The 22,230-nt window shown below is 46.2% G+C and overlaps 1 protein-coding gene across 1 annotated transcript in view; it reads left to right on the top strand.

Moving 5' to 3' along the window:
• sptlc3 (serine palmitoyltransferase, long chain base subunit 3) overlaps positions 1-22,230 on the top strand; it is a 55,348-nt gene that overhangs the window by 28,954 nt on the left and 4,164 nt on the right. Inside the window, exons 7-9 of the mRNA XM_079512675.1 lie at positions 2,860-2,965; positions 7,187-7,406; positions 17,573-17,699. Coding sequence (XP_079368801.1) covers positions 2,860-2,965; positions 7,187-7,406; positions 17,573-17,699 — 453 coding nt within the window. The remainder of the gene's footprint in view (positions 1-2,859; positions 2,966-7,186; positions 7,407-17,572; positions 17,700-22,230) is intronic.

The following is a 22,230-nucleotide window of genomic DNA, read 5'->3' as shown; positions in this document are numbered from 1 at the left end:
CAGGTTGTAAAATGGTTGGGTACGAGGCTTCTGTTTGCTAAGAGGGTTATTATACTGCTCAACTTAACAACAACAAAAGGCAGGTACAGGCATTGTGAAAACACAGTGCTGCAGAGTGCAAGTTTTATATTTGTGAATGCACGCCAACACAAAGCATGTCAGGCCAAGCATTCTGATGATGAGTGATACCACTCAGTTTGAAGGGGAGAATCTGTTTACAGAGATGTGACTAAACAGGTTTGCTCGTTCTCCTATAAGCACACACACACTGGAGAGCATTCCTATCCTATGTGGTGTGAAATAGTTCAAATAGATCTGGAAGAGATGATACAGCTAACACTTTGAAGTGTAACACAGTCTGTTGTTTGCATTTAAATGCAAAACGTGTTTTTTTTGCACACTGGCGGGTCATCTAAAAAGACGAGCTTTCAACACTTTATGGAAATCTCCTATTGAACTCCTATGCATACAACTTGCATAGGAGCGTGTTAGTTAACATCAGACCGACGGCTTATTTTAGCTCTGTGACTTTACCGTTGGTATACATTCTAAACTACATTCCATGGCATTAGGTATGCAGAATTGCAGATTGGAGAAGCCACTCCTGTAGACTTCCGGAGTGACACAATACTCTGGTTTGTTGACATGGTCAGGTCATTATCTGTTTTCCCTTTTCGGGATAATATTTAACATTTTGGGCGGGAACCCCTTTTGGTGTTAGCATTATGTTATGCTTTAGCTATTGAAAAATAGCAGATCTACAAGCTCGTAGCGCGCCACCGAGTGGCGCGCTACGAGCTTGTAGGTCTGCTATTTTTGCAAAATCGAAGAACCACTGACATAGAAACATGTGCTTTTTCAGAAAACTGTCAGGATGTAGAAGACATTTATAGAATCTGATCTCATACAGTTCTTTGGGGGTTTCTTGAGGTGTGCATGTCTGAAGTAAAACATTGAAACCCAACTTAATGCCACAACCAACTGTTATGCATTTATTATGCTTCATTCAAATGGTTGTTGTAACCTGATTATTCCATCTGTGTTTGCATGGAAACACTGAGTGAGTTTGCTTTAGTCTTTGCTGTGCTTAGATGTTGTGCGTTAGATGTTTTCCCCCCCACCATTTCAAATCAAGATTAAACTTTTTAACAAAAATGCATCAATTATACAAAGTGGGACAGTTTACTATGCATGTTGTAGCCAGCTATGAAGTACAGTATTGTAAACCAGTGGTTGCCAAAAAAAAATCATGTCAAGGACCCCCAAATTGACACTCATTAGCCCGCGGACCCCCATTAGAAATGATATGCCAGGGACCCCCGTAAGAGAAGATTCTCACGGCTCTAAGCAGTGATTCTCAACTATTTTCATTTCAAGGACCCCCAGTTTGACCTGAATTAGGCTACGGTCCTCTCATTTAATGGCATTTCTATCTCTGGGACCCCAATTTATATTGTAAAATCAATGTTAATTTAACCCAGAGAATGTACAAATGGAACCAAATGGACCTGTCGGGGTTCATTTGGTTCCATGTGTACACTCTCTGAGTTACAGACCCATAAGGCTCCATTTGGTTCCTAATTATCATTTAGCTGGGGACCCCCTGGGACCCTCTTAAGGACCCCTAGGGGTCCCCGGACCCCCACTCTGAGAACCACTGTTGTAAACCCAATTAGGCAGACCCTATAGGACAGCTGGTGCTCACAGGCCAAGGAAAGACCTCATTAACTACAGCTGTTCAATACTGCCATCTGCTGGTTGAATTCCTGTGCCTGCAGCAAGGCATTATAAAAACCATTGCCATCAATATAGTCATTCATTTGGAAAAGTACATTCCATGAATTGTCTGTGAACGGAAAAGGGAAAGCAGATAATGACCTGACCATGTCAACAACCAGAGTATTGTGTCACTCGGAAGTCTACAGGAGTGGCTTCTCCAATCTGCATACCTACACTATGGAATGTAGTTTAGAATGTATACCAACCAGAGGCGTATCTACAATAAGGCGAGGGCAGGCGTCCGCCTGTCCAAATCCATTTCTGGCCTGGCCAAAATCCATATAATGAGAAAAAAAGAAGACAAAAACAAGACATGAGAACTATTAGTTCTTGGTGTTAGCATTATGTTATGCTTTAGCTATTGAAAAATAGCAGATCTACAAGCTCGTAGCGCCACCGAGTGGCGCGCTACGAGCTTGTAGATCTGAACCACTGACATATAGAAACATAGCTTTTTCATAAAACTGTCAGGATGTAGAAGACATTTTTAGAATCTGATCTCAGGTCAAAATGGGTTATTGGGGTCCGTGTAGCGCATCTGAGAACCAACGCCAGGGTGGGTAGAATCATGTCAGAGGGTTAGACGTTGCAGGTGCGCACCGTGCTGCGTAGGCATTTCCTGTTTTGTAGTTTGTGGAAGGTGTTGCTGGCAGATAAAGTGTGTGTGTGTGTGTGTGTGTGTGTGTGTGTGTGTGTGTGTGTGTGTGTGTGTGTGTGTGTGTGTGTGTGTGTGTGTGTGTGTGTGCGTGTGCGTGTGCGTGTGTGTGTGCGCGCACGCGCGTGCGTGCGCCCTGCGGGGAGTGATTGTTGGATGTGGACTCGACAAATGTTGACTTTGCATGCAGTGATTTGCTCAGCGTGATAGAACTCTGTATTGTTTGCAAGGAGAGAGGCTCTTGTATACTTTATTGTTATATGCACTTTTATGGGGATCACGATTGATGCTTTTGTGTGTGTGTGTACTGACTGAGCTCAGATTTTAACTCGCTGAACCTTTCTCGCCCTCTTGTTTTTAAACTGTGTGTGTGTGTGACTGTGTGTGTACGTTTGTGTGACTGTGTGTGTACGTTTGTGTGTCAGACATGCACAGTCTAGAGAAGCTACTGAGAGAGGCTATTTGCAGTGGGCAGCCTCGCACCCACAGACCCTGGAGGAAGCTACTTATCATGGTGGAAGGCATCTACAGGTCAGCAGCGCCGCCTCCACACACACACACACACACAGAGCTTTAATTATACCACATATACGCGCACGCGACACACACATCCTCTCTCTCTCTTCTCTCTCTCTCACATGCTCACGTGCACCAGTGCAGATACGTACATGCGTGCGGCCGGACGTGCACAATACCAACACACGGCAGACAAAGGTCTCTGGCTACTCGATCCGTTTAATCAATCAGTGTAACTGCAGGCTTTTTACAGGTGCGGTTGTTTTATTGGAGTTCAGCTCAAGCGGCCTCGGACTCCACTAAGCGCCGAATCTTTATTTCTAACTCGAGGACAGCTCACTGCACTGCCTGTGTGTGTTAATCAGCCCTGTAATGGACTCTGCTACTTATTGCTTAGCGTTTTACCCTTATTCTGTGCGTGCGTGCGTGCGTGCGTGCGTGCGTGCGTGTGTGTGTGTGACTGTGTGTGTGACTGTGTGTGTGCGTGCGCATCTTGGTGGGTACTCTTTGATTACTAGAGGGGGGTTGGGAGGTATTGTGTGTCTCCTGCCAGTGAGCAATCTGGAACCCTGGTGACCCTCTCCATCTGCTCGTTAGCTCCAAATCAAGGCCAAAAGAAGCCAAAGAGATTGACTCCAATGCACCTCCAGCCCCCACTCTCTCTCTCTCTCTGTGTGTGTGTGTGTGTGTGTGTGTGTGTGTGTCTTTCACTGCCTTTCAACGCCTTCCCACCTTTTCTGCTATTATCCTCTTTCCATTTCCAGCATTTCTCGAGCATTCGTTTTATTTATTCATCACCTACTTTCTTCTTCTTCGCTCAATCGTAGCCTGCCGCCGGGACTTAATAGTTTTGCATTGCAGTTTTTTGCCTTCATCACAAACCAGTCCCGATGCTGAACTCCTGACTTCGTCTGTCAAGTGTTTAGCCTGAATTCACCCGACATATTAATCCAAATGATGCCTTTATTGCTCTTATCACAGTGATATAGCTCAGAGACATTAGAGGGGGAAGCGGGGGCCATGTTGTTGCGGCTTTTCTGAAAGGGATTAATGCAGCCCGTATACCCTGGCCGGGAACATCAAAGGGCTTGGATAAAGACTGGAACATGTTTCAGCTGATATCCAGAGCCCCTTTTCCCTTTGATGTCCACACAGGTCCTGGAGAACCTCTGTGGCCCCTTTTTTCCACCGGGGTTGAACCGGTTCACTTCTTTTTTTTTTTACCCCCTCGCCTAATATTGAACCGGTTCAGAGTGTTTCCACTGAAAATGAGCGTTGATTCGGGAACCGGAACACACAAGACAATTTGCCACTGGTTCCATGAAAAAAATCTTGAACGGAACCATGTTCTAGAGAACCAACGTTCTTTTTGTGGGAAAGGGGCCTGTGAGAGGGTTATCCACCGTTGCAGGGACAGTATAGACACTTTGTATGTATTTTAAGTTTTAAATGTTCTGATTTACAGTTTAGACATTTAGCAGATGCTCTTAATCCAGAGCGATTTACAATAGGCAAGAACAAAAAAGCATGGGAATACATCACATACAGACACAGTACATAAAATGCATTTATCATGAAACATGCGTAAGCTAAGAACGTAACTAGAACATATCTATATAATGACACTATACATATATGCTATACTATGCTATACATATGTACTATGAAGTGCTATGACTACATACAATGCAATTATTGTGCTGTCTACATGACATGCTATAAGTCTTTTTCAAATGCTATCTAAGTCTAAAATGATGAATTGAAAATGGAGGATGCTGATGTAAACCAGTGCTTTTTCTGGTTTTATCCTCGTTAGCAGATTTTGTGTTTACCTAGCAGATGTTTGTATCGACCTGTACTTTCATTGAACTGTACCGGGTGACTGTACCCATTCTACAAACTGTTAATACGAATTTCAATCGATCAATATACAGTAAAGCCCTCGTCTGTCTTCAATTAGCTCTTGTAGAGTATATACGTAAATGTAACCAAAGGGACCCGTAAGGGTGATTTAACTCTTGAGAATGTACTACAAATGGAACCATGGGTACACTCTCAGAGTGAACCCATTTTGACCTGAGATCAGATTCTAAAAATGTCTGTTTGAAAATGACAGTTTTCTGAAAAAGCTATGTTTCTATGTCAGTGGTTCTTCGATTTTTCAAAAATAGCAGACCTACAAGCTCGTAGCACGCCACTCGGTGGCGCGCTATGAGCTTGTAGATCTGCTATTTTTCAAAAGCTAAAGCATAGCATAATGCTAACACCAAAAGGGGTTCCCGCCCAAATGAACCCCCAGGATTTGACTGTGTATATGGGGTCTGGAATGGCTCCGGGTCCCCCAGCGATGCCCCCAATCCTCTTGTCTACTTTAGAGACCCTTACAAGGCCTTCCTCTGAGGCACGCCTTTTAAGGGCTGAATGATGGACTGTTGTAAAAAGAGGTGGGGGGGGGATTAAAGAGACGGATAGCAGACTTGAAAGATCAGTGGGGTAGTACAGTATATATGCTGTTACTCTGCAGTGAGGACAGCATAAACCAGGCTTCAAATCAACTGGTCAAATCCAAAAGATGTTGTGTGGATCTGGGAATTGATGTGGACACAGTGTCTACATCGTAGGACTGATGGGCCGATACGACCGCTTTGGCTTCCATTTATGAAGGAAGGAAGGTTCAAACATAATGGGGAAAAAAGGCATGGAGGTACTTCTTTCACAATCCATTTGGCCCAACGGCGGCAGCCCATTACAGAGCCACATGAATAGCTGTTACCATTTACCTTTTGAAATGGCTGAATTTAAATTGAATTTAGCAGCCAAATATCATTGTGGGGGGTCCTTTGGCACAAACCACTGATTTAAAAGGCATTTGTAGAACCAAGACTCAGCCAGGTCTTAATGGGTTATTGATTGATTGATTGAATACTTTATTAACAGTTTGCAGAAAAAGGCCACTGGAGAGTACAGTTCAATACAAGCTCTGCTAAAAGGATTTAAACCCCAAGCCAAGCCTATGGCTTGTTTCCATACTTCCATACTTCATACTCAATTCATCAAATCATTTAATGATGTTCTTATATATATTTGAACAAATATTTGAAAATCTACTGAATGTTCAAAGTTATTTTTTATTTTTTTGCAATTGAGCTCAGAAAAACCTAAAGAAAATAATAAAATGGTCAAATTTGACATAAATTGACATAAAGAAAAATGTTATGTCACCAGACCTTTAATCCAGTGGTTCCCAAAGTGGGGTCCGGGGACCCCCAGGGGTCCTTGAGGGAGTGTACATTTGTACACTCTCAAGAGTAAAATTAACTTTGATTTTACAATATACATTGACGCATGTCAAACTGGGGGTCCTTGAAATAACAAATGGTTGAAAATCACTGCTAGAACCGTAAAAATCTTCTCTTATGGGGGTCATCCTTGCAATATCTTTTCTAATGGGGGTGCGCGGGCAAATAAGTGTTCATTTGGGGGTCCTTGACATGAAGATTTAAAGATCTAAATGTATTGTCTATCTATGACATTAACATTGTACTTTGTTCTTTCATCTATAAATGTACTTACCTTCCAAATATGCTTCCTATACCTTTTCAAAGAATATTTTAAGACCAACTCTCAAGTTCATGATTATAATACTAGACAATGTGCTAATATCCATCCTCCCTTCAGCCGTACCACTCTTAGCCAGTTCTCCATAAAAGTCAGAGGTTCTTTACTCTGGAATTCACACATACTTATTGCCAACTCCTCATCTTCACTCTGTAACTTTAAACATAGATTGAGGGCCAGCCTCTCGAAGCAACTTTCTCCACTTGATTCTAACATAGTGTAGCTTTATTGTGCATATTCAGACACAGACAGACATGCATGTACACTTAGGCACACTCGGGCTTGCACGCGCGTGCATGCGCGCACGTACACACTCGCACACACATCACACACACTTCACAAGTGTAAATAATGTATTTGTTGTTGTATTTTGTTTTTGTTATTTTCCATACCTATGTTTGATTACTTTGTCTACTTACTATTTGTATATTATCTTTGGTGAGAACCACATATAAGCCCTCCATGGGTTTCTTTTCACACCTGCACATATTTCTCTTCTATTGATGTTACCCTAATAAACTAAAACTAAACTAAAAAGGTTTGGGAACCCCTGCTTTAACCCATGCATGTGTGTGTGTGTGTGTGTGTGTGTGTGTGCATGTGTGTGTGTGTCTCCAGCATGGAGGGCTCTGTGGTGCGGTTGGCTGAGATCGTAGCCCTGAAGAAGAAGTACAAGGCCTACCTCTACCTGGACGAGGCGCACAGCGTGGGCGCGGTGGGGCCGACCGGGAGGGGCGTGACGGAGCTGTTCGGCGTGGACCCGACCGACGTGGACGTGATGATGGGCACGTTCACCAAGAGTTTCGGGGCCGGCGGAGGCTACATCGCCGGGAAAAAGGTTCGGATTTGGTTTGGATCTTTGTGTGTTTATATATTATTTTTAATACTTTATTTAACCCGTTTAGGACTGAGACCGATTCTAAAACAATGTCTTCTAAAACGGTTAGTCCCAATACTTGATTCTGATTGGCTGGTTACCGTCACGTGACCGGTGTAAATTTCACCGATAACCCACACCTTCAATCACTTTATATCATTTGCAGCTGATTCCGCATCTCTGTAGCTGTACTGGGGAAGGGGAGTGCTTGATTGCCTTACAAACCCATGCCGTGCGGGCGTCTAAGCACTGCCCGGCTCATATGACTGTGAATGTGTGGCTCCAGGCAGCCCCGTAAAGATATCAAGCGCTATTCTCCCGTCGCATAGCCTACTTGCCAAGCACAACAAGGAAGTGATGTGGCTCGCTCTGGTGGCGCAAAGCGTAGCTACTTTTGTGAATTCAATAGTTTTATTAATATAATAAAACTACTAATATTGCTATATGTTTGTAACCGTTTTACAAAAGCAATAAGCCACTCGAGGCCCCAGCTTACCGGGTATTTTACAATGGCTGGGAGGGTAGAAGACCCTCGGCTGCGCCTCGGGTCTGCCTACGCCCCCAGCCATTGTAAAATACGTTATTTTCGGTGCATAATGCTGCCGCACGCTGTGTAAATGAAGCACACACACACACACACACACACACACACACACACACACACACACACACACACAGAGACAAGACAGATGTCCTTTGTCATTCACGTGTAGTGTTAGTGCTAATTGGCTAAACCTAAACGAATGGGACCACCTTCTGCACAGCCTCTAGTTGGATCAATTAGCAATTAGCGACAATGCTGAAGATGAATGACGCTTCACCTTACCTATTTCAGTGCTCATCTCATCTGTCCCCCCCCCCCACACACACACAGATAATCAATGTGAAAAGTGGCGTTATTTAACCCATTTTGACCTGAGATCAGATTCTAAAAATGTCTTCTACATCCTGACAGTTTTCTGAAAAAGCTATGTTTCTGTCAGTGGTTCTTCGATTTTTCAAAAATAGCAGACCTACAAGCTCGTAGCGCGCCACTCGGTGGCGCGCTATGAGATTGTAGATCTGCTATTTTTCAATAGCTAAAGCATAACATAATGCTTACACCAAAAGGGGTCCCCGTCCAAAATGGGTTAAATGAATACACGCCATCTTTACAAGTAGAATCATAGATGGACTCAAACTGCGTGTAAAGCAGAGACTGATGGCATTGCATTTTGCGCGTGTTCAGCGTTGAGTACAGTCTGTTGCCGTTGAGGTGATGCAAGTCTAATTCATGTTGTCCCCTGATTGGTCACTGTGTGCTGCTGCTTACTAGAGCGTTTTGTGGATGCACGTCGTGCAGTAAATACATAACAATGGATACAAAGGTCTGGTTTAATTACGACAACAACCAACTCATGTTTTACTACTAGGGTCACGTGCTAAAATAGGTGATCTATTTCATGGCAGACCGGGCATGCAAACTGTGTGGTAGACGCAGTCGTGGAAAGTACTTAAGTACTGTGCTTAAGTACAATTTTGAGGTATTTGCACTTTAGTTGAGTGCTTCCCATTTCCAATACTTTTACTTGTACTCCGAGGAAAAGATTGTACTTTTTACTCCACTGCAATTATTTGACAACTTTAGTTGCTAAATGTAATGCATTTTGATTATTATTACAAAACATACATTAACCATTTCAGCCCTATATACATTTCTGCCATTTGAAAATAGCAGATCTACAAGATCACAATGTGTCGCGATGCGACGCATTGTGAACTTGTAGATCTGCTATTTTCAACCAATTTTTAAAAAAAGAGTGATAATTATACACTTAAACTTGAAATGGGACATTCTGCATAATGAATACTTTGTACTTTTTGGTACTTGAACTACATTATTTACACTCTCAGTCTCAGAGTTAAATTAAGTTAGATTTTACAATATGTATGGGGGTCCCAGAGATAGGAATGCCATTAAATAGGGGGACGTAGCCTAATTCAGGTCAAACCGGGGACCCTAGAGCCGTAAAAAGCTTCTCTTATGGGGGTCCTTGGCATATATTTTCAAATGGGGGTCCGCAGGCTAATGAGTATCATTTTGGGGTTCCTTGACATGAAAAAGTTTGGGAACCACTGGTCTACATGCTGTGCATGCTGCACCCTTTAAGGGTCAAATTGATTGATTGATTGATTGATTGATTAGGATATTAGACACAAATGTAAAACAGCAACAGAGTACAGTCAAAGTTAACACTTGGTCTAAAAGGCATAGCACCAACAAAAAAAAAGAAGTCCTTGCGCAGTTGTTTCCATTCTGGCCCTATGCAATCAATTGTGACCAGATTTGACTGAGAGCCTGCCATCGCGCAAACTCCAGCTTTTCACCAGAGGACAAACACTTTATTTTTTTTAATCCAAAACGAGTTAATAGCACAGGCAGACTCTTCACATACTAGAGCATGTCTGAAATAAATGTCAGAGCTGAAATCGACATATAAATATAAAATAAATGCTTAAACATGTAGCTAGGTGTAATGTTAGAGACCACAGAAGACATGTAAATATGAAATAAATGCTTAAACATGTAGCTAGGTGTAATGTTAGAGACCACAGAAGACATGTAAATATGAAATAAATGCTTAAACATGTAGCTAGGTGTAATGTTAGAGTCCACAGAAGTGAACCTTTCAAGCCTGTTTTCTGCAAGATATTACTCTATAAGCCACATCTCCAAAACCGGTGGGTCAAACTGAACAACCAATATGTCAATTTGAAGCTATGATTCCCTGCTTTCATATGACGTGGAAAAAACAATGGCAGTCCCTCAGTGAAATTTAGTCACAATTCATAAACATGACAAATGGTGTAGTTTCAAGTGAGTATTATTAGTATTGTTTTAACTCCCAGTATGGCGTTGATGATGTCTGCTACAGTGCATTCCAAGAAAGGCTAAGCGTAATAATGCACACCATTAGCGCATAGTCAGGTGCAGAATTCGGGCATTGATAATACTAGTAAGAACGAGAAAAGAAATCGCACACTCGGAACGCTATAGACGCCAAGTCCAATTTAATAGTCGTTTCGGCCAATGACTTCATCTGGGTCCATTAAATTGAGTTGGCATTTACTGTGTGTGTGTGTGTGTGTGTGTGTGTGTGTGTGTGTGTGTGTGTGTGTGTGTGTGTGTGTGTGTGTGTGTGTGTGTGTGTGTGTGTGTGTGTGTGTGTGTGTGTGTGTGTGTGTGTGTGTGTGTGTGTGTGTGTGTGTGTGTGTGTGTGTGTGTGTGTGTGTGTGTGTGTGTGTGTGTGTGAGATATATTTTTTTTTCTTCTCTCTTCTCGCTTGCGTACGTCTGCTGTTGTCAGTCACAGAAAGGTTTACTACATCTTGACATTCAAGGCCTTTCCCATGAACATTTACCCAGTGCTCATTCATTGTCTGAACTGATGTGAAATCCCTCACCCACCCACCTGAGCAAGCTGCAGGAATACACAAATATTGTTCGCGATGATGACTAACATTTCAGTATGATCCACTGCTATAGAGTAGTGGTTCCCAAAGTGGGGTTCCAGGGGGTCCCCAGCTATTAACCCATTTAGGCCTGACGTCGAAATTAAAAAAAAAAGTTCGCTCTGAAGAATTATATATCTATTCAAAGATTTGTGCCGCATTTTTACGATTTTTCAAAAATAGCAGACCTACAAGTTGTAGGTCTGCTATTTTTCAATAGCTAAAGTATAACAGAATGCTTGAAACACCAAAAGGGGCTCCATAAATTTGGGGGTCCCAGAGATAGAAATGTCATTAAATGGGTGTCCGTAGACTAATTCATGTCAAACTGGGGGGTCCTTGAAATTAAACGGGTTGAGAATCACTGCTAGAGCCGTAAAAATCTTCTCTTATGGGGGGTCCCTGGCTTACCTTTTCAAAAAGGAAGGGCGGGGGGGTCCGCAGACTAATTAGTGTCAATTTGGGGGTCCTTGACATGAAAAAAGTTTAGGAACCACTGCTATAGAGACGTATGTAATGTATGAGTGTCACACCCCCCCCCCCCCCACTCCCCCCCCCCCTCTCTCTCTCTCTCTCTCTCTCTCCCCCCTCTATCCTCTCTCTCTCTCCCTCCTCTCTCTCTCCTCTCTCTCTCCTCTCTCTCTCCCTCCTCTCTCTCCTCTCTCTCTCCTCCTCTCCTCTCCTTTCTCTCTCTCTCTCTCCTCTCTCTCTCCTCTCTCTCTCTCTCGTAGCCCTCACATGTCCAACAAATGTGTCTCACATCCTTTGTAATTCCTCTCGACTCCATTAAAAAACGTGCGCTTTAGTACATAACCACACACCAGCTTTGCGGCAGTTGATTAGAAAGCAAGAGAGGAAATGGCCATGCTGTTTGAATTAGGCCTCCTATAGCGAGGGACCCTTCCTGCCCGCCGTGCCCCATGTTGGGCTCAGCCCTGCTCCGCTCCGCTCCGTCATAATAAGAAGGTAAAAAGCTGGCGGACGGCCAGCCCCTTCTTGTGGCAGGCATCGGAACTACGCTCCAGATTTAACAGGATGGCCTTTAACAAGCATGATAATGTTTGAAGTATTGAACACTCTGACTCGTCTGACAGCTGGCTATAGTAAACGACACAGAGAGAGAGAGAGAGAGAGAGCCTTTAGATTTTTTTTACTTATTTGTTGTTGTGTTTGAAAAGCCCCCAAATCTTGCATTAAGTGGATTCAGGTTGACCGACAAAAGACTTAGCAGATGTGTTCTGGAAAACAGTCGGAGCCATTTTATCAGTCTACCAAAGAATACGCACCCTAATGAATAGACTCCAAAACTCCATATAAAATCACTTGAACCTCACATGAGGTAGGGTTAGTTTATTAACCCCATTGCCCTGTGTGTGTGTGCGTGCGTGTGTGTACTGTGTGCACGTGCGTGTGTGCGTGCGCATAATATGCATTACTAGCAGTGCTGCTGGTCTGCTGCCTTGTGGTCTTTGCAGTGTCACATCGGTATTGCGGCCGAGCTTCGGAGAAAAGCGTAAACACTCGAAGCGGTCGCTCCCTGCCCTCCTCCTCCACAGATGTGGGAGGGATTTCGGACATGTTCCCTTAACCGGTTTATCTCGGTCGTACCAAGAAAAAGAAGAAAAAAAAGAGAAAAAAATCCCACCAGGCCCTAAAGCGGTGAAAATCCCACCCCAGCCCTTTAAATGAAAACAGATGTCGGGTCGTTGCGAGGCTCCTTTTCCGAGGTTTGGAGCATATCCCCCTCTCTCTCAAATCCCTTTCCTCTCACATCTGTGCGAGAGGAGTCCGTCACCGCCACCGCCCAGCGGAGACAGATGGCAGCGGGTTGGAGAAATGGTGGCCAGACGGCATCTCCGGCTACATGTCATCACCCCCCCCCCCCCCCCCCCCCCACACCACCACCGGCCGCCACACAGCTCCGGGCCAACTCCAACCTCAGACCACTTATACAGTACACACACACACACACACACACAGACCGACCGACACGTGCTTTGGGGACCGTGACCAAAATCAGTCCGGTTTCCTGAATCCTGCTCTCCAGATACTTGACAAGTGATAGTGGAATAGAGTCCGCATGCTGACATTTGGGAATAATAATGAGACTTGGCCACTTTGTCCTGCTTGTGCCTCAGCAGCGCGTTTCCAATTTCCAACACTGGCCTGTCTCAATATATATGGCGCTCTGGCTGCCCTCCGAGAGAGAGCACAGAGCAGGGGAAACAACCCTGGGCGGTCACACAGCCCTCTCTCTGTGAGGTAAAGGTATAGCAGCGCCCTGGGCGGTCACACAGCCCTCTCTCTGTGAGGTAAAGGTATAGCAGCGCCCTGGGCGTCCACACAGCCCTCTCTCTGTGAGGTAAAGGTATAGCAGTGCCCTGGGCGTCCACACAGCCCTCTCTCTGTGAGGTAAAGGTATAGCAGCGCCCTGGGCGTCCACACAGCCCTCTCTCTGTGAGGTAAAGGGTTCACACAGCCCTCTCTCTGTGAGGTAAAGGTATAGCAGCGCCCTGGGCGTCCACACAGCCCTCTCTCTGTGAGGTAAAGGTATAGCAGCGCCCTGGGCGTCCACACAGCCCTCTCTCTGTGAGGTAAAGGTATAGCAGCGCCCTGGGCGTCCACACAGCCCTCTCTCTGTGAGGTAAAGGTATAGCAGCGCCCTGGGCGGTCACACAGCCCTCTCTCTGTGAGGTAAAGGTATAGCAGCGCCCTGGGCGTCCACACAGCCCTCTCTCTGTGAGGTAAAGGTATAGCAGCGCCCTGGGCGTCCACACAGCCCTCTCTCTGTGAGGTAAAGGTATAGCAGCGCCCTGGGCGGTCACACAGCCCTCTCTCTGTGAGGTAAAGGTATAGCAGCGCCCTGGGCGGTCACACAGCCCTCTCTCTCTGTGAGGTAAAGGTATAGCAGAGCCCTGGGCGTCCACACAGCCCTCTCTCTGTGAGGTAAAGGTATAGCAGAGCCCTGGGCGTCCTCACAGCCCTCTCTCTGTGAGGTAAAGGTATAGCAGCGCCCTGGGAGGTCACACAGCCCTCTCTCTGTGAGGTAAAGGTATAGCAGCGCCCTGGGCGTCCACACAGCCCTCTCTCTGTGAGGTAAAGGTATAGCAGCGCCCTGGGCGTCCACACAGCCCTCTCTCTGTGAGGTAAAGGTATAGCAGCGCCCTGGGAGGTCACACAGCCCTCTCTCTGTGAGGTAAAGGTATAGCAGCGCCCTGGGCGGTCACACAGCCCTCTCTCTGTGAGGTAAAGGTATAGCAGCGCCCTGGGCGTCCACACAGCCCTCTCTCTGTGAGGTAAAGGTATAGCAGCGCCCTGGGCGTCCACACAGCCCTCTCTCTGTGAGGTAAAGGTATAGCAGCGCCCTGGGCGTCCACACAGCCCTCTCTCTGTGAGGTAAAGGTATAGCAGCGCCCTGGGCGTCCACACAGCCCTCTCTCTGTGAGGTAAAGGTATAGCAGCGCCCTGGGCGTCCACACAGCCCTCTCTCTGTGAGGTAAAGGTATAGCAGCGCCCTGGGCGTCCACACAGCCCTCTCTCTGTGAGGTAAAGGTATAGCAGCGCCCTGGGCGGTCACACAGCCCTCTCTCTGTGAGGTAAAGGTATAGCAGCGCCCTGGGCGGTCACACAGCCCTCTCTCTGTGAGGTAAAGGTATAGCAGCGCCCTGGGCGTCCACACAGCCCTCTCTCTGTGAGGTAAAGGTATAGCAGCACCCTGGGCGTCCACACAGCCCTCTCTCTGTGAGGTAAAGGTATAGCAGAGCCCTGGGCGTCCACACAGCCCTCTCTCTGTGAGGTAAAGGTATAGCAGCGCCCTGGGCGTCCACACAGCCCTCTCTCTGTGAGGTAAAGGTATAGCAGCGCCCTGGGCGTCCACACAGCCCTCTCTCTGTGAGGTAAAGGTATAGCAGTGCCCTGGGCGTCCACACAGCCCTCTCTCTGTGAGGTAAAGGTATAGCAGCGCCCTGGGCGTCCACACAGCCCTCTCTCTGTGAGGTAAAGGTATAGCAGCGCCCTGGGCGGTCACACAGCCCTCTCTCTCTCTGTGAGGTAAAGGTATAGCAGCGCCCTGGGCGTCCACACAGCCCTCTCTCTGTGAGGTAAAGGTATAGCAGCGCCCTGGGCGTCCACACAGCCCTCTCTCTCTCTGTGAGGTAAAGGTATAGCAGCGCCCTGGGCGTCCACACAGCCCTCTCTCTGTGAGGTAAAGGTATAGCAGCGCCCTGGGCGTCCACACAGCCCTCTCTCTGTGAGGTAAAGGTATAGCAGCGCCCTGGGCGTCCACACAGCCCTCTCTCTGTGAGGTAAAGGTATAGCAGCGCCCTGGGCGTCCACACAGCCCTCTCTCTGTGAGGTAAAGGTATAGCAGCGCCCTGGGCGTCCACACAGCCCTCTCTCTGTGAGGTAAAGGTATAGCAGCGCCCTGGGCGGTCACACAGCCCTCTCTCTGTGAGGTAAAGGTATAGCAGCGCCCTGGGCGGTCACACAGCCCTCTCTCTCTGTGAGGTAAAGGTATAGCAGAGCCCTGGGCGTCCACACAGCCCTCTCTCTGTGAGGTAAAGGTATAGCAGAGCCCTGGGCGTCCTCACAGCCCTCTCTCTGTGAGGTAAAGGTATAGCAGCGCCCTGGGAGGTCACACAGCCCTCTCTCTGTGAGGTAAAGGTATAGCAGCGCCCTGGGCGTCCACACAGCCCTCTCTCTGTGAGGTAAAGGTATAGCAGCGCCCTGGGCGTCCACACAGCCCTCTCTCTGTGAGGTAAAGGTATAGCAGCGCCCTGGGCGTCCACACAGCCCTCTCTCTGTGAGGTAAAGGTATAGCAGCGCCCTGGGCGTCCACACAGCCCTCTCTCTGTGAGGTAAAGGTATAGCAGCGCCCTGGGCGTCCACACAGCCCTCTCTCTGTGAGGTAAAGGTATAGCAGCGCCCTGGGCGGTCACACAGCCCTCTCTCTGTGAGGTAAAGGTATAGCAGCGCCCTGGGCGTCCACACAGCCCTCTCTCTCTCTGTGAGGTAAAGGTATAGCAGCGCCCTGGGCGTCCACACAGCCCTCTCTCTGTGAGGTAAAGGTATAGCAGCGCCCTGGGCGGTCACACAGCCCTCTCTCTGTGAGGTAAAGGTATAGCAGCGCCCTGGGCGTCCACACAGCCCTCTCTCTCTCTGTGAGGTAAAGGTATAGCAGCGCCCTGGGCGTCCACACAGCCCTCTCTCTGTGAGGTAAAGGTATAGCAGCGCCCTGGGCGTCCACACAGCCCTCTCTCTGTGAGGTAAAGGTATAGCAGCGCCCTGGGCATCCACACAGCCCTCTCTCTGTGAGGTAAAGGTATAGCAGCGCCCTGGGCGTCCACACAGCCCTCTCTCTCTCTGTGAGGTAAAGGTATAGCAGCGCCCTGGGCGTCCACACAGCCCTCTCTCTGTGAGGTAAAGGTATAGCAGCGCCCTGGGTGTCCACACAGCCCTCTCTCTGTGAGGTAAAGGTATAGCAGCGCCCTGGGCGTCCACACAGCCCTCTCTCTGTGAGGTAAAGGTATAGCAGCGCCCTGGGCGTCCACACAGCCCTCTCTCTGTGAGGTAAAGGTATAGCAGCGCCCTGGGCGGTCACACAGCCCTCTCTCTGTGAGGTAAAGGTATAGCAGCGCCCTGGGCGTCCACACAGCCCTCTCTCTGTGAGGTAAAGGTATAGCAGCGCCCTGGGCGGTCACACAGCCCTCTCTCTGTGAGGTAAAGGTATAGCAGCGCCCTGGGCGTCCCCACAGCCCTCTCTCTGTGAGGTAAAGGTATAGCAGCACCCTGGGTGTCCACACAGCCCTCTCTCTGTGAGGTAAAGGTATAGCAGCGCCCTGGGCGTCCACACAGCCCTCTCTCTGTGAGGTAAAGGTATAGCAGCGCCCTGGGCGTCCACACAGCCCTCTCTCTGTGAGGTAAAGGTATAGCAGCGCCCTGGGCGGTGACGGAGAAACCACTCCTGGTGCCGTTACTCGATTCTCAGGTGTTGGCGTTGCACGTGAGCTCTCTCTAGTGGCCCTAAAGGACAAGTACAAGGCCAACCTTGTGCTTTATTTTATGGATCTATTATGCCCCGTTGCCCGGGATTGTTTTCCATAGTCGATGGATTTTTCTATATTTGTGTCTTTTTTTGCTCCCATTTGGACTTTGATTGGCTCTTTAGGGTATCCCTGTTGTACAATGGGTTGGGTTCAAAACTCAACCCATTAGAGTTAGTAAAGGGAGTGAAGGAATGAACTGTTGGGTTTAGCCACATAAAAAACGTAATTTTAACACTTTCTGTACACTTTAAAAAAAATAAAGTATAATCATAGTACCTTGAATATATATTCTCTCAGAGTGAATGTTTTTAATTCAAATGTTTGCTTTTGGGGGAGTCCCTAAAACAACATATTTTAAGATGGGGGTCGGCGGCCAAATACATATATATTTTTGGGGGTCCTTGACATGAAAATGTTTGAGAACCACTGACATAGAAACATGGGTTTTTCAGAAAACTGTCATTTTCAAACAGACATTTTTAGAATCTGATCTCAGGTCAAAATGGGTTAAAACGATGCTCTGATCCAAAACATGGTAACATTTCCTCACACAGCACATTTCTGATGAACTGCATCATGTCATTAATTCCAGGAGCTGGTGGACTACCTGCGGAACCACTCCCACGCCGCGGTGTACGCGTGCGCCATGTCGCCGCCCGTCACGGAGCAGGTCACGCGCGCCCTCAAGTGCATCATGGGCCTCGATGGAACCACCGTGGGTGAGGATGAATCGATGCTTTATTTCACACCCAGGGAGATCCTTATCACAGAAGAATATAAATACTATATAAAACAGTATAAATCACATGAAGTAGGTTTTGTTTCCTACATTTGGTTTTTAATTATTATTATTATTTCTAAACATTTTCAAAAAACATTCCCCCAAAAAAAGTTTTCATGAATTCAAAACACAAAGTAATTTTTTTTTCAGTAATTTCATGGAGAAATCAAAGTAAAAATCTAAGGAGTGCCATCAATTTGAAAATAAACATTTTAAAAAGCAGTGAAAACGGCAGATCTAGAAGCTCGCTTGTAGATCGGATTTGTTTTCACTAGTTTGAGTCGAATTTCTCTTTTGGGTCACGGGCTAAACCACTAAAATAGCCCTGTGTCTGTCCCTCCTGCTCATCTGCAGCAACCTCAACCTCCATCATACCTTCGCCATCCACAAAAGTTATTTGCCAAAATTCACTCGCAGAATAATATTAATAATATGTATCCCACTTGAAGACACTTCAGTGCTCCATGTGCTACGTCCAACCAGGGAAACTTCCCACTGTCAGGGAGCAACTTGGACACTCATGCATGAAGGAAGCATGAGTTCAAGTCCGTTGCTCTCCCCAGGTTGGTGGAGGGTGTGTAGAGCCCAGGATCACATTAGATAATTGACACAGGGGTGAAAAATGGGTTACAAAATCGTGGGATAAAATGTTTTTTTTTAAAAAAAGAATACACTTCATTGTACTGATCCCGGAGTCCCCCCCGGGCTCTATACTCGGTCTTCTCCTTTTTCCTTTTGCCGAAAATAACAAGTGAGCTTGTAGATCTGCTATTTTTAACTGAACGTTCGCCCCCCGAGAATAGAGAATGGTAGGTTCATGTGATCACGCGACAACAACTTTACTGTATATAGGACTATTTTGCAAATCGGAAACAAAATGGTGATGCCAGGGTTAAAACAGATGAGAGTATCCAGAGGGCACTAGGAGGGCACGACTGCCAACGTCAAGCCCTCATTTATGCTTTGCCGCACGACCGCGTTTGCGCCTCGAAAAACCGGGCCGTCCCACACAAACTCACAATGAGCCTTTTTTTTATTAGGTAAGTCCAGTTTCGCATTGGAAAGACAAACAGCTGCTTGGTCAGAAAATGTGCGAGCAATTACGGGGGTCCGTCAGAGGGGGGAGAGAGAAGAAGGAGGACGTGCTGCTTCGGCGCACACGTGACCCCGGCCTCGCTGGAAATCAGTTTCACATGTGCGCGCTTGTGAGGAAACCTGTACCTCTGAAACGTCTCCGCTTTAATGGCTTCAGACACCAGGGCAGTGAAGCAATCACTGCTACCCCGCATTAGCAGACAGAATGCAACCTCGCTCTACAGCAGTCCCTTTCTCTCATTGAGTTGTAGAGCGCAGAGTTTACTAATAGTGGTGGTAGTGATTATAGAATAATACTAGGAGTAGTAAAACTATTGATCGATGCGGCGGGACAGACCACAATGAATGCAGTCCAAGTAAATCGGGGCCCCATTCGGGATACTGATACAGACAGTAAATAGTGCCCAATAGTGCATTCACTGTGTTGCTGGGAAAAGCTTTTTAACGTGTGTGTACCCCGGGAAGAGTAGCTGCTGCCATGCGTGGCATTTAACCCATTTTGGGCGAGAACCCCTTTTGGTGTTAGCATTATGTTATGCTTTAGCTATTTTTGAAAAATCGAAGAACGACTGACATAGAAACATAGCTTTTTAAGAAAACTGTCAGGATGGAAGACATTTTTAGAATCTGATCTCAGGTCAAAATGGGTTAATGAGGATGTAAATGAACTATAAACAACAATAAACAATAAACTACTTGATGCAAATGGCCAAAGGGAGAGTATTATGCAAACTGTATGGCATCACACAACATGAATAAATATAATGGCTTACATTGGTATGCTGGAATAGCTACAAAGGGTTGTGCAGAGGACTCTTGCCGGCCGCGACACATTGACCTATTCTTGTTGACGCATCTTAGAGCAGTGGTTCTCAAAGGGGGGTCCATGGGGTCCCCAGCAAAATGATAGTTAGGAACCAAATGGACCCTTATGGGACTGTAACTCGGAGATTGTACAAATGGAACCATTTGTACACCCTCGGAGTTAAATTTACATTGATTTTACAATATAAATTGGGGTCCCAGAGATAGAAATGCTATTAAATGGGGGCCCATAGCCTAATGCTGTTGTTTTTAAATGTGCTATATAAATAAAATTGACTTGACTAATGCATGTCAAACTGGGGGTCCTTCAATTGAATTGGTTGAGAGTCACTGCTAGAGCCATACAAATCTTCTCTTATGGGGGTCCCTGGCATACCTTTGCAAATCGGGGTCAGTGGGCTAATAAGTGTCAATTTGGGGGTCCTTGACATGAAAAGGTTTTAAGAACCGCTGTCTAAGAGTGCTAATGAGGTTGCCACTGCGAAGAGCGGAGGAGTCATGTGTCATAATGTGTGCGCTCGGAGATGAGTAACCACCCCCTCTAATGGAGATGCCTTGCATCTGACGTATAGCCCAGGAAAAAAAGATTCTGTTTGTTGTGGAGAAAATCAGAGAAATCAGTCCTTGACCTTTTGTCTCACGGAGAGGGGAGGGGTTTGCACAGCAAACGGTGGACTCCTTTTTCAAAACATAGGCCCACTTTCTGTGGTGGAGTGAGTCGAGCACACTGTCCATCAGGAGATTAGCCGGACTCGCTGCGGGCTCGAGGGGTCAAGTGATCTGTGAGAGTATATGTCCCGATTGTTTGTTCTCTCTCAGTGCGTCTCTCACTTTATACGTCTCTCTCTCTCTCTCTCTCTCTCTCTCTCTCTCTCTCTCTCTCTCTCTCTCTCTCTCTCTCTCTCTCATGCATCAGGCCTGTGTTGTCCCTCTGTGTTTGGCCAAACGCCACCAGTGCAATCTGGGGGGAAGTGGTTGTAATGTGTAAAAGCACTTGGAGGAGAGCGCAGCAGCATCCACACATTGTAGTACTCAGCTGACAGCAGACGTATGACCTCTATCATAAAGAGGAGCACTTTACTAACTGCTTCTTGGCCTTTACACACATACTGGATAAAACCACAAACACTCACGAAGCATCAGACTCTGCACTAGGAATTATTGGGTAAAGTGAAGAGTGAACCTCTTAAAAAGAGTGTGAAAGTTGTATCGTAGCTGATAACCTAGGCATGCAAAAACATCTTTTCTTTTCGGGCTAATTTCCTAATTACGCCAACATTATTTTACTATAGAGGGTATGCATGTGACATCATCATCAAACCAGGAAGTTATGCAGGAATGCCTACTGAGTGGCAAAAAACTACTTTCTGCCTTGACAGCCCATATATCAAAACAGAAAAGTCCTATCTGATTGCATTAAACAACGTTAAACAATGTTAAACTCACTTTGCATGTTGCTTTGCCACTCGATGTGCCATTCACTTTAAGCATGTGCATACCCTCTATAGGTGAATTCGTTATAGATTTGTTATAGATGGAAATATCGCTATTTCCATGGAGCAGCCAGTTAGTTCATCAATGCGGGCAGACGATGCTATCTATCTGGATGTTTCCTGTACATCACCACAGTAATGTACTATCGATGGCTAAATATTGGACTTGGAGGCCATGCTGTTATTAGACTATCGCCTGCAGCCATCAGGCTCCAACAACCAGAGCTCGACTCCCATGATGACGTAATGCCTGATTTATGTTCAGTTGTGAGCGGGTGTCGTGCACCGAAACTAGCGGATACCTATTGACGTTTTGACGTGGACTCTTGCATAAGTCACATCTGGACGCTTCCACGCAAACCATAACCAGGTGCTGAACATTGACATACAGTATGTTTGTAAGGAGAGCTGTTGGTAAACTGTTTATATTTCATACATGACAGTTGATTGAGACCATACATTTATTCATGCTCACTCATATAGTCACTGTTTAAAGACAACTATACATATCTACTCTTAGATCGATAGATTTTACTTTTTATCGAAAGATCTTGCAGATATTTAGTGCTAGAATCTAGGTGTAACACATTTTAATTTATCTTATTTTATTTGAATTAATTATTCTTATTATCAGTACTAACATCCGCTATTTTCACTAGTTTCGGTCAGGGGGAAAACGTTGAATCTCTTTTGGGTCTGGACCTGAAAGGTTTGGGCAAACAGTGGGTTAAAGGACTCCTTTACTCTCTCTCCCTTTGAGAGCAGCTGCCAATCTGTTCCCAGGTAATCGGAGGGAAACCAAGTTGTGTTCCAAGGCTGCCTTTGTGTGCCAAGATGTGTTGTAGCAGTCTGGCTCCCCACTGACTCACATCATTAGCCAGCCCAGGGGCTTTAATAGCAGAGAAGGCCCCTTTACTTCTGCCCAGATTTGATTTTGTCTCTGAAAATATTTCTCCGAAAGAGACGTTCTACTATATACTTATTACTTAAGCATTATTTGTTTTCGGTGTCTCTCGTGGCTGCGCTCCAGTAGGCAGTCCAGAGTCGGGGGGCCGT

Source organism: Electrona antarctica, assembly GCF_951216825.1.
Source record: "Electrona antarctica genome assembly, chromosome: 10".
Lineage (NCBI taxonomy): Eukaryota > Metazoa > Chordata > Actinopteri > Myctophiformes > Myctophidae > Electrona > Electrona antarctica.
The sequence above is the reverse complement of the archived record's forward strand: the minus strand, read 5'-3'. Positions and strand labels throughout refer to the sequence as shown.